The sequence below is a fragment of the Onychostruthus taczanowskii genome, unplaced genomic scaffold (genome assembly GCF_017590055.1).
Source record: "Onychostruthus taczanowskii isolate IOZ18803 unplaced genomic scaffold, ASM1759005v1 scaffold23, whole genome shotgun sequence".
Lineage (NCBI taxonomy): Eukaryota > Metazoa > Chordata > Aves > Passeriformes > Passeridae > Onychostruthus > Onychostruthus taczanowskii.
This window is the reverse complement of record NW_024499573.1, coordinates 9790956-9803299: the sequence shown is the minus strand read 5'-3', so window position 1 is coordinate 9803299 and position 12344 is coordinate 9790956. Positions and strand designations below refer to the sequence as shown.

Genomic DNA, 12344 nt, shown 5'->3' with positions numbered 1-12344 from the left:
CACCCAGGGACACAGAAAGCATGAACCTTGCTTGTAACCAAATATTCCTTTTCCCCACTAACCTTGTGCCAAGCACCAGTAGGAGGCAAGGGACTACTGATAGGTATTTTTTGATAAAAACACTTTACAGGCAACATATAGATCACCTCTATACATCAGGATGTGTGCATTATCTTTTTTATATAATCAGCAATGACAGCTGTTCATTCCATAATGCTACACTTACAATATCACAAAAAAGTCTACTGTCCATTGGTTGCATAACAAAATAAAATACATGGTGTATTGGGGTCTCTTATGCATCCAGAGAAGAACACTCTTCTCCCTTGCATCAGCATTTGTGAACTGGAAGCCTCCACTGTTGTGATAAAATTAAAGAGAAGTGGTTGTGCTATGCAGTGAGAGCCCCTAGTTTACCCTAATTTACTCTGTTTTGGATTGGCTGCTCCACAATTAGTATCATGGCATTTAAGATAAGACAGGAAAAGGGGCTATAGAGAAATGAAGTCATTAACTTTCAAACCCAGCAAAGGTGATACAAAATTATACCAACAAAGTGAAAAGTGGAAGAAATTTTTGTTGCTGCAGATCTTGTAAATCTCAAGTATGGAAATCTGTGTTGATAAGTGTAGGTAAGTGTTATATGAATGATGACTTGCCAAGTACACTGAGCTGCTGTCACTATGCACAGATCCCATATGTGAAATGCTTAATACCCTCAGCTCCTAATACAACAAGTGGAAACAGAGAATTAGTAGAAATATATTCAAATATTTTAAAATTAAATGTAAAATTTGCCAATGTTTAATCTGATCATGTCTTCTCATTGCTCCCTGAAAAATTTAAAGATCTACTTTGTTTTTTTATTCCTTTGACAGGGTATTTTGACACATTACCACCAACCTAGCCTGCATGCTATTTGGATATACTAGTGTTGAAATATATCTGATGTCCAGCATATAATAATTTTCTGTGGGGTAAGTGGAAAGTGCATTGAATTTTTCCTTGAGAGACTTGCTCAAGGCATGGATTCTATTTTCCTCTAGTTATAGTGAAGGTACAGCTAAAATTAAATTTTGTGCTTTACTTTAAGGTCAAAAAACACATTAGAAGTAAATCATTAATTCATAGCATCTCTGATCATTGCTATTAATAGCAAAGTAACTGATATGTAGCAGAGATTGCACATCTGAGTTCCTAAAATAAACTCGCTGTGAAAAAAAGGAAATAGTGCTAGTACAGTTGGTGAAGTACATTAGTACATTCCAAGGATCAGTAGGTTGAGTTCTTCCTTAGGATCATAGTTGTGCAGGTGGAGACAACTGCTCAGCCATGCAAGCTGGTAGGAACCCCACCAGATGCTTCTCTGCTCTGCCCAGGCTGCATCTCTGAGTCTGCTGATGAGCAGGAGCAGTTTATCCAATATTTCTTCTTGGACCAAGGGTTTGTGATTACTTGTGAGGCAAGTAATACGTGGTGTTTCATAATCTATTAATTTTCACTGAAGGGACCTGCAGCTGGAAGTGAGTTCTGTTATGAAATGTTGATACATTTCCTTCCCAGAATGAATGGAAAGATTAAGGGGAAATTCTCTTTCCCCAAGTTCATCTTTTCCCATTCAACCTGGACTTGCACCACATCCATGCAGCACAGCCCTGGGAGTCTGTAAAACCATGACTTCTGTTTCATCTGATTCAATTTAAAATAGAGATAACTTTCAGTTTTAGATAAAAATAATTTCAGTTGGAATTAGATAACTTATCTTACACTAAAACACTGTTCCTATTAACATTTCTATTGAACTCCATGGACTTGAGTTTATGGTGTAAGAAATCAGTCAACATGATGAAACATTGCAATATCAGACTTTACTATAGGAGACACCTTTGTTTTGTATTTACAGGGATCCCACCCAGTAGGCATCTTGTCCATAGGAGGAGCTCTTAAGCATAGTGCCAGACAATAAACTACCAATAATAAATAGTTACAACATCAAAGGTACACTAGTATAACACCAGCAGAACACTATGCTGGCATCATAGGACTTCTAGTTTTCCCCAAGGTAAATTTGCAGGTACATTAGCAGCTATAGTACCTATGTGTAAATCATGACGTGAAAATCTCATTCAGGTCTCTAAGGAAAATACAGTTAAGAACATTAAACCAATACTTTTTTAAGCTACTCTTGCTACCCATTTTTTTGTGGTAGAGCTCCTAAGTACCTGATCTTGCTGTCTGCGCCAGTACTGCCACTCATTCTTCTAGCCAGAGGTACCTTAAATAGTCATGAACTAAGAACCACAAAAAGGCTCATTTTCCTTGAAAAGCCATGAAGAATCCCTGCATTGTTCTTCCCCTCTGTTACAGAATGATGGGAAATAGTCACTTCAGAATCTCAAGTGTAAACTCCAGCAAAAAAAAAAAAAAAAAAAAAAAAAAAAAAAAAAAAAAAAAAGTGATCATCTCGACAGGAAGTCAAGATGATCACTTTATATCAAAATCACCATGCATTTGCCAAGAAAATGTAACACTTAAGATATTACCAAACCAGAAGAGTAAAGAAACAGGAAAATTCATACTTCAAGCAGATGGCTTTTCCTTGCCAAACAGTATTTCAGAGCACTGCCTAATTAGGTATGTCCCATCGCCCCCATGTCCTTCAGACGCACAGTTTGGCAGGCAGCTTCTTGCTGTCACTAAGCACCAGTTTTCTCTAGGATATATTAGCTTGCATTTCCCAGAGTCACTCTCAGTGAATGCCCTACCCAAATTTGTAACCACTCTTTGATAATTGGTGTTGCTGCTCTGACTTAGTAGCTCAGGCACATTTGAATCCTCCCTTCTTGTGGTATTTTCACAACACTTTGCTTTCCAAAACAACACGGAATGGATCATCACTTCTCTTTCATCGTATTGCCAGTCCACATATCACATGTAATACAATAGAAATTGATTTACTTGTATGATTTAATGAGATTCTTTAACCTTTTTATTAGTAAGATGTAAACATAATTTAGGATTTGGCTAATGTCTGAAAAATCAAGCTATTCTAGTAAGTTTATTTTTCAGACACTGAAGCTGTTTCATCATTTATGGCTTCATATATGGCCAAGGAGTCCAATCCTACCTCCTCTACTTACACAAACAGTTCCAGAAGTATGGATTATGAGAATGGACAGAATTCAAGGCCTCTAATAAAGAACAAGTGATTTTTCAGTTGTGATTATGCTATATTAATGGTTTGACAGCTATGAGTTTCTGGTTGAACATTAAGCCTGTGCATTAAAATGTGACACAAAGGACCTCCTTTCCCTCCCTAAATCTGTAACAGAAAGAAATCAAGAAAATGTTACCACTGAAACAAGTAAACCTCAGAATTCAGTCACAAAAGGGTTTGATAAAGATGTGAACCACAGGGTACTCCAGCCTTTTTTTTTCAGTGTGACTGTTGAACATACAAACTAAACCCCTGGAGATGCTAATTCTACCTCTGACTGGGACACTGTCTCATTTAAAGTTTCTTACTAATTTTTTTTTTAACCTAACTTGTAGGGGTAGCTTATCTTTTGCTCTTTTGCAATGAGACTACACTGATGATGGGATCTCTTCTTGCAGCTTACTGGGCCACTAGTTACATAACAGTACCTTGCTGTGCTTTAATGTCTTCTCAGCGGCTCAGTGTTATCATGGGCTAAATCAAATGAATATTTAACAGGGCCAGGCCACACTGAAAATAGTTTCCAGCTGGGAAAATCTAAACTGAGTGACTGACTGAATGTGTAGTTAGTTAATAGTCAGGTACAGATTTATGCTTATTTCTACAAAGGGTCTTAATAGTACAGCTTGATGCAGTAAACGAGATAAAACCAAAATTAAAGAAATAAAACCAAAACCACTCGTTGTGCTTCCTGTAGGTTATCTGTGTGTTAAGTGTTACTCCTAGTGCTTATAAAAGTTTAGTCCCTTGCCCAGGGTAAACCTGGGCTGCAGGTTTACCCTGGGCAAGTTTCACACCGAGCTTTCCTGCTACAGAATGTTTTCGGCTGAGGGTGCGCAGTGCTGCGGGCAGGAGCAGCTGGAGTCGCACCCGTTTACTTATCCCGGGGAGACGAGAGCGGAGCCCGGGGACGACGGCCGGGCAGCTGCTCGCCCTGGGCGGCTCGACCCCCCCGCCGAGCCCCGCAGCGCGGCCAAGCGCCGCCGGCCCGCCCCGGGCCGCGCCCTCAAAAGGGGCACGGGGCGGAAGAGCGGCGGCACTCGCACCGGGCAGCACCGAGGGCTGCTCGGGGAGCCGGCGGGGCCGCACCTCCAACAGTGCCGCGGCAGGCCCTCACCGTGACCGCCCGTGCTCCGCTCCGCTCCGGCCGGCGGCACCGACGGCCGCGGCAGGCCCTCACCGTGACCGCCACCGCCCTCCCTACGACACCAGGGCGCGAGGGCACCATGACCCTGCTCAAGCTGTCCCTCATGGCCTTCAGCTTCGTCTTCTGGGCAGCGGGGCTGACCATGCTCATCATCGGCCTCTGGGCCAAGGTGTCTCTGGGCAGTTACTTGGCGCTGTCGGCCAGTGACTACCCCAGCGCCCCCGCCATCCTCTTGGCCACCGGCGTCGCTGTCATCATCTGGGGCTTCCTGGGATGCTTCGGCGCCGCTACGGAGCACCGGGGACTCCTGCGCGCCTACAGCGCCTTCCTGGCCGCCGTGCTGGCGGCCGGGCTGGCGGCCGGGCTCTCGGCGCTCCTGTACCGCCAGACGCTGGCGCAGGGCTTCCAGGAGGGGCTGCGCCGGGCGCTGCTGGCCTACGGGGAGGACGACGGGGTGGCGGACGCCCTGGACGCGCTGCAGCGCGCCTTGTCCTGCTGCGGTGTGGAGAGCTACCGCGACTGGCTGGCCTCGCCCTGGGGGCTGGAGCAGAACGGCTCGGTGCCCCTGAGCTGCTGCCGGGCCCGCCGCGGCTGCCAGCGCAGCCCGCCCGACGCGCGCAGCCTGCACCGCGACGGCTGCTTCGGCACCGTGTCCGCCTTCGTCGGCAGCAACATGTTTTATGTTGCCAACGCTGCCCTGGGGCTGGCGCTGCTGCAGCTCGTCGGTATTGTGCTGGCCTGCCTGCTGGCTGCCCGCGTCCCTGCCCACCTGCTGGGCATCACCACCCCTCGCTGAGATCCCCCCCTTCTGCCCCTTGTCCCCTCCAGTTCCCTTCTTTCCCACATAACTGAGTACACCCCACTGGGAATATCCTTCCTTCAGATTCACCATTTCCACTTGAGCGTCCTCCTCCAGGCTCCATTCCTCTGGAGCCTGTGTTAGGTGTGCTATGAGCACCTCAAGTCCTTCGGAGGGGAAGGTGCTGGGAAGGTGCCTGCTGGCCTGGCCATGTGTCCTGCAGGGCAGCAGGTCCCCACTGGAGCCTGCGGACCACTTGGGCAGGGAGTGGTGGCTAACTGGACAGACATCACTCTCTGAGGCAGCAGGGACATCTGAGGCAAGGCTGACTGATTTTCTGGGTGGTATACATGCCAAGGCACCTAAACGTGGACCAGGAAAGAGTAGAGGATCTAGGAGAGCAAGAGAGGTGTCTCTTGACATTACACCATGTGAGTTTTCTTCTGAGACTGGAAAATGATGTTACTGATAAACTGCTGGAGTGCACGAGGGGCAGGCCTGGTCCAGGGGCACCTGGACAGCCATGCCAGCAGCTGACACTGGGAGCTGCTTGAGAGACTGTCCAGCATCGTACATCCCATTGCCACAGGTATCCTGCCTTCGGTGTGAGTGTTCAGCTGCTACGGGTGCTTTTTCTGCTGTTGGTATTTCCAATGCCGATTTCTATCTAAAGGTGGAGCTGCAGCTCTAAGTGTTACTCCCTCCTTCAGGATATGCCTGTCCTCTTAGCCAGTGTGTGGCTGGTTATATATATATATTTGCAGGGCTGAAAAGACCTAAAACCTTGGTCCCTGTCGTACAAGAAGATGGAAAAAGCTGCACGATCAAATCTGATGAGGGGTGGCAAACGGAGAGAAGGTTCATTGCCCTTCAGAAGTTTGCTTTGAACTTTTACTGTTAATAGCAGAATAAATGGAACAGGCTGATTGTTTTATAGAAGGGTTTCTAAAAATCAGCCCTCAGATTCTAACATTTTTCCTCTCTCGAAGGATCTGTCTCTGAAGTGTGCCCCCACCTACATTTTTGAAGCCAGACCTGTATACAACCTGAGAGTAAATGGAGAATCCCCAAGATTTGCTGTGTAGCTCTTGGTGTATTCAGGTCAGACAGCAATATAAATCTACAATAATTTGGGTTTTTTGCAATAGATCTTGGTTTGCATTTGGAGTTTGAGGAACAGCAAGCCATACACTCCAGAGAGTCCTGAACTTTTAGAGCTTAACTCCCATTTCTTTCCACTTCCTTAAAACCTGTGAACTCTACTTTTACGTATTTCTCTACCTCGCAGCAAAGACGTGCCCCCCTTAACCAGCAAACAGGGGAGGAATGATTTCAGAAAAGAATCAAAGAACCACAAGGGAACTCCAGAACATGGCATCTCTTAGGAATGTGACTTGTAAAGCTGTGGAGAATGGTCAAACGAGTAAAGAAGATGACTGGTAGCTTCATGGGAGGAGTGGAGCAACTTTGGGGGAAAGGCTTTCTTTCATGTATTAGGTGGCTATTTAGCTATGATGATCATGTTCCAGGTTAACAGTGTAGTGTGAACAGTCTTCACAGTCATTTGGGTATTCATCTGCGTAGGTGGACTCTGGAAATGTGTTAGGAATCTCTGAAGGCAAAACAGTGCTTTATTTTTGAGGGCTGATGTTTATTATTTTACAAAATATATGTTTAATTTTTGCTTGTAAATGTCTCTTTTTTTTTAGTTATGTGATAGTGGAACTCATGTTATTTTCTGGAAGTCAAGATGATGTACAATTTTAACAATGGGCAAAAAGTGTCATTTGTATGGTAAATGGTACTTGAGAAATAAAGTTTGGCAGCTACTAAGAGCAAAACAGGTCACTGTGTCAACTTGGAGTATTTGCATTGCTGTATGTCTACACAAGGTGCAACTAAATGCAAGTGAAGTGAAGTTTACATTGAAATGTAGAGAGAGAAGCATGTTGTGGGTTTTAAAAATTATTATTCAAAAGATCCATTATAGATGCAATAAAACAGGCATTATAGAGAGTGTGGGAAAGGGGCATAGAATTGCACTGGGTTTATAAAAAGATCTTCTTTATTTGAGTTAATAAGCTCTGAAAATTTACAAGAATATGACATTGCTCTATTTTTACTTTACTGATGACTAAAATTATTTCTGATTTTGACCCTTGTTGCTTTATGTGACACATAATAGTCAGTCAAAATGAAGTACTTTGTTAAAACACATTCAAACATAGTGTAAATATGCACTTCAGTGAATTTGTTTTGGTTTTAAGGTGCTAAGAATATAAAAATAGGAGTAAGAGCAAGTTTGAAACGTACCAATGTATGTTTGTATGGTGATTGGGTCTGAATCCGAGCACATCAGCTGAATGTAATGAATAATTTAAAAATGTAAACCATCACTCTGCACTCTTGGCCTCAATAAAATAGGATAAACCTTGGCAATGACCACGTAAATGCTAAATATATTTATATCACCAAAGATTTAATGAACTGGCTGTGAGTGTTAATTGAATGTTTATTGCCAGTTCCTAGAATTAACAACATTAACTTTTGCAATTGTGAGAAAGAAATGTCATTCTTCTCTAATTAATTTCCAGATTAAGAGATTCCCAGTAGCTGTTTCAATTGTCTGGAATTCTTTGTGCTCAGTAATCAAATCTTACTTTAAGTTTTAAAATTTATCTGGATTCAAGGTTCATTTTGTCTAGATGGTCAAAATGGCTGTAACTGGAAAATATTACTGGGGACAGTACCATCTATCCCTTGCTGGAATATGTGTTTGTTTTCTGTCATCCACTTTAAAGTCACTCATCAAAATAGTATATTTTAATAAAAGATCATACCATTTTTTACAAAAGGCTAATATAAATTCTAACATACTGGCTATTCAAATCAAGGAGCAATTTGTGTTGCAGTTGTAGAAACAACAGCTCTGTTGTTTGGACAAAGTAATATTTAGGATTAACAGGGTGCTAAGATTAGACCCTTGTTATGAAACAAGGACTATTTTATAATGCTGATCTAGAATGCCAAGAATATAAATCTTTCAAACTTCAAAAGTGCTTTGATATTTCGTCCAATATGAATTATTTGCTGTAGCTAAACTTCATGTTACAGAAAACCAGAACTAAACTGGCCTTTATAACAGATGAATTTTTAAGTAAGAACAGGTGAATTTTTAAATAAGAGATGGCTATCCTGGGGTTGGAAAACTTAAACAATTGGCCTTCCAACATGTGCATAGTTTATTTTTAAATGCCACTGTTTACTTTGTGCAACTTGAAAAGTTAATGACAGTCACATTGTCTCTCCTTGAAGTTTAAGCTTTTCAGGATGATCTATGGAAAGACATTCAAAGCAAATTAGACTGCAAAAAAACCTAGTGGCAGGATCTCCTGTGATTCTGTTTCCTTCTGTTTCAGTCTTTGTATGGTAAGCCTTTTGACAGCAGTAGTGAATATTTCATTGGTCGTGCACACATTGTGCTTCAAGATGGTAAAAATACATATTTCTACTCAACTCTATGTGATTCAAACCCATAGATTTCACTTTGTTCAATGTGCCACTTTAGTTTGCTGAGAAATTGCTTAAAATATCACAATTTAATCCTGCTTTGCTGTGCCCTCTACTGTTGCCATTGTCTGGCCAGTAAAATGCAAATATCCAAGGATTTAGTGTCCCATGTCATCAAAGAGAACACCATCACACATATTCTTCAGAAAGATATTGGTCAAATATATGGATTTGCTTGTGGATGAGGCAGAAAAAAAGAAGCAAACAAAGGAACATATTCTGTCCTTCACATTACCTTTGATTTGCAATTGACACACAGTACTCTGTTGTAAGGAGGAAATCTTTTGTTAATGCTTTTAAATCTACAAAATAGAATTTATTAGAGTATCTTATCTGGACTACAGAATTAAAATTATCAAATTAAACATTATTTAAAATGCTCTAATTCTATAAAGATCTCTCTAACCTGCTTGAAATGGTTTCTGTGCAGCTTTGCTTCTCCTGTGCACTCATTCTTCTCACATCTAGAGTCACTCTAAGGTTGGCTAAGTTTTGACTTGAGTAGTGTTTGAAGCTTCAATCTTAGACTATTCCCATTTTGTAGATGTTATCCCTGGTTTATCATATTACGGTACTCAGACTAATTATGATACATTACATATGTATATATACACATATATACATATACATATATATATATACACACGCACATGTATATACATACATATATATATATATGTGTATATATATGTACTCAGATACATTATGAATATAACGTTTGTATTTGTTGGTTTTGAACAGTATCTTGAGTCTCAGGCAAGGCCACAGCAAAATAAAGGGAATTGCAATGCTCATATTGACCAAGACAGGCAACTCCTTGGGACTGGTGATTCTTGAAAGACTATCATATTCCATCCTAACACTACAACAAATAGATCAAATACTGCTTGGTAATTCGTGTTCCTAGTTTTCCCAAAATAATGGTTCTACAGCTTTTCTCTATCTTCATTGAGATGAATCATCTTAAGGTATCAGCACTTTAGAGCAATGGTGTGGTCTCAAAACCTAAGAAAAGGAATCTTTCATGCTTAGTGTTAATAATTTCAGATAGCTTCACTTCTTCCAGGTCACAGAGATGGGGTGCTAAGAGTATCCCTGGTCACTTCTAGGACTGACTGGAGGGTTGGGATTCAGAATATTTTGGTTAAAATGTCAGCATCAATAACAGTAGTTCGACTGCTTTACTGCTGTTCTGAGGGCATGTTCCTGGGCTGTTTCTCTGCTTTTGGTTCCTTGACTTGGCAGACAGCACTGTGTAGTGTGCCAAAAGCCACCTCTAGGACAAGATCCTCTTCTCAGTAGTTGTGCTGGAGTATTATGCCGTGTTCCTTGCCATAGTGTACTGGTGTCCCAGTAGTCCCAGATACTGCCATTCTTACCTAGAAACTCTTGGAAGAGGTAGAGGTGGAGGCTTGTCAGACACAGTAGCACCTTGAGTTTCAGTACAGAGTTCAGGCAAAATAATCATGTAGGTTACGCACAAATCCAACAGCTAAATATACTTATCTCATAATTTGGAAAAGGTTGTTCACTGAAACTGGTAAAGAAAACATCAGAATAACTAAGGTATAAACAGAATTGGAAACACATTAATATTGCAAATTTTCCCACCAGTGTGGCATGTTCACATTTTTTTATCCATTTTGCCCTTCCACCTACCTTTCTAATTCCACTTCTTATTCCTGGAGTGTAATTATCTGTAATTATCTGTAATCTCAGTTATTAGTTTTCGGCTACCTTATGGGCTCCCTTGAACAAATTCCTTTATTTTCTAGCTTCCCACCCCAAGGTCAGACAGTCCTTCGAAGTCTGAGCTCCTTGTTGGAGAGGTTTTTGAAAAGACAGCTTTTGATTTGCCTGTTTCAGTAACAGCACTTTTTTAGCACTAGTAGTTTATAATTATATGAAAAATTTGGCAGAAAGTAATAATTAAACAATAATTTCAGATAGCTATTTTTCAATTAGGTATTTGTTTCTTAGCTAAGCAACACTCCCTCTCCACTCCCCTTGCATATATCATTGTTGATTTGATGGTATTGTTGCTGTTGTTTTGTTAAAATTATAATATTCTGGGAAACTCAGGCAGAAGATAAACTAGTTATTTTACATGGAAATAAGTGGATTTTGATCAGCTCTAGTGATTACATTAATAATTCAATTAATAAAGTTTAGAAGGTACCATTGAGCAAACTCATCAGAAAATAAATGTATTATCAAATACTTAGTGAAGAAAAAACGAAGGTCCCAGAAAACAAGTCTCATGGCTTAAAAGCAGAATACAGATAATTTAAAGTCCCCTGGTAGAGGTCATTTAGACATACACATGGTTCATACAGCTGACGAGTAGAAATGAATATGTGAGTGCTGTTTCAAAGCCAGCTTTCTAGCATATGTTGTATATGTCATGCTTCTAGTGTGTCATCCTTTATTTCCATTCTATATGATGTTCCTTGTGTGCTTATGACATTCACATTTATTTCTTACTAAATTTTTGTCTTAAGACACTCATCATGCTCTTTTCCTTTTGCAGGGGGCTTAGCAGTGATGTTGAAGAACGGTTCTGTCCCTGATGGTGAATCCAGTAAGATTTCTCCTGTGCTTCTTACATATTTCACCCCTAAAAAAGGACATCACTATTTTTCTCTGAGCCTGCACTGTTCAATATCTTGTTTGTAGTTTATAATACAAAACACAGATTAATCAGCTTGTCCACAGAGACTATAATAAAAAAAATTGCTTCCATTTAAGCATTTGTTTTTCAGAGTTTGCTCAATTGTACCATCTAAGCTTCATTAAAGTAATTCTCCTGCTGCTGCTTCCTCTCCAGCTTTTAATTATGACATTGTAGTACAATGGTCAGGTCCTTAGTTGGTACATTTTTGGGAACTTCAATTTTTTTTTGTTCTACCCTCTTGGCTTTTATAATATGATTTCTATCCTATATTTACATGTTTTCAAGGTATGTTACTCTGCCTCAAATGAGATTTAAAAAGTCTTTGACACCTTCTTCTCCCACACAACAGCAAAAGGATGAGAGGGAATGGCCTCAGGTTGCAGCATTTAGATTGGATATTAGGAAAATTTTATACACCAAAAGGGTGGTCGAGCATTGGAACAGGCTTACCAGGGAAGTGGTTGAATCGCCATCCTTGGAGGTGTTTAATTGACATGTAGATGTGGCACTCAGGGACATGGTTTTGTGGTGGGAATTGGTGGCAGTGCTGGGTTAATGGTGGGAATTGGTGGTCTTAAAGAAGACCGTCCCATCTGCTGGCTAGCACTGGGAGCAGGCAGACCTCACAGTCCATCTCATCACAGCTCCCAAATCCCTGCTGGTTTATGCAGGGACTGTGGAGGTAGTGTGGTCAGCCTGTGGTGTTGTGTTTCTATAGTCCATGCAGTTTCCTACAGGATGGATCAGTGCAATGTTATCTGTGCTATGCTGGCACCGTGCTGTAGGGGCTGTTTGCTCACATGGGTGAGCACAGCTCAGGAGTAAGGAGCTAATGTGAAATGGGAATTTTACCTGAGGGTATCAATTCATCAAAGTGTAGATTCTAGAGATAAGAAGGAAACATTAAATCGTTCTCCTTGGGATTACTTTTGAAGGC

At 41.3% G+C, this 12344-nt stretch overlaps 1 protein-coding gene across 1 annotated transcript; it reads left to right on the top strand.

Moving 5' to 3' along the window:
* The first annotated feature begins 4443 nt into the window (after positions 1 to 4443).
* On the top strand, positions 4444 to 5160 carry LOC121336401 (tetraspanin-7-like). Its single transcript, XM_041405524.1, has one exon. The coding sequence runs from the start codon at positions 4444 to 4446 to the stop codon at positions 5158 to 5160; it is 717 nt and encodes a 238-aa protein (XP_041261458.1).
* Positions 5161 to 12344: the final 7184 nt, after the last annotated feature.

What these genes read in the sequence shown, in the direction of transcription:
- LOC121336401 (XM_041405524.1), top strand. Translation starts at nt 4,444, where the DNA reads ATGACCCTGCTCAAGCTGTCCCTCATGGCCTTCAGCTTCGTCTTCTGG.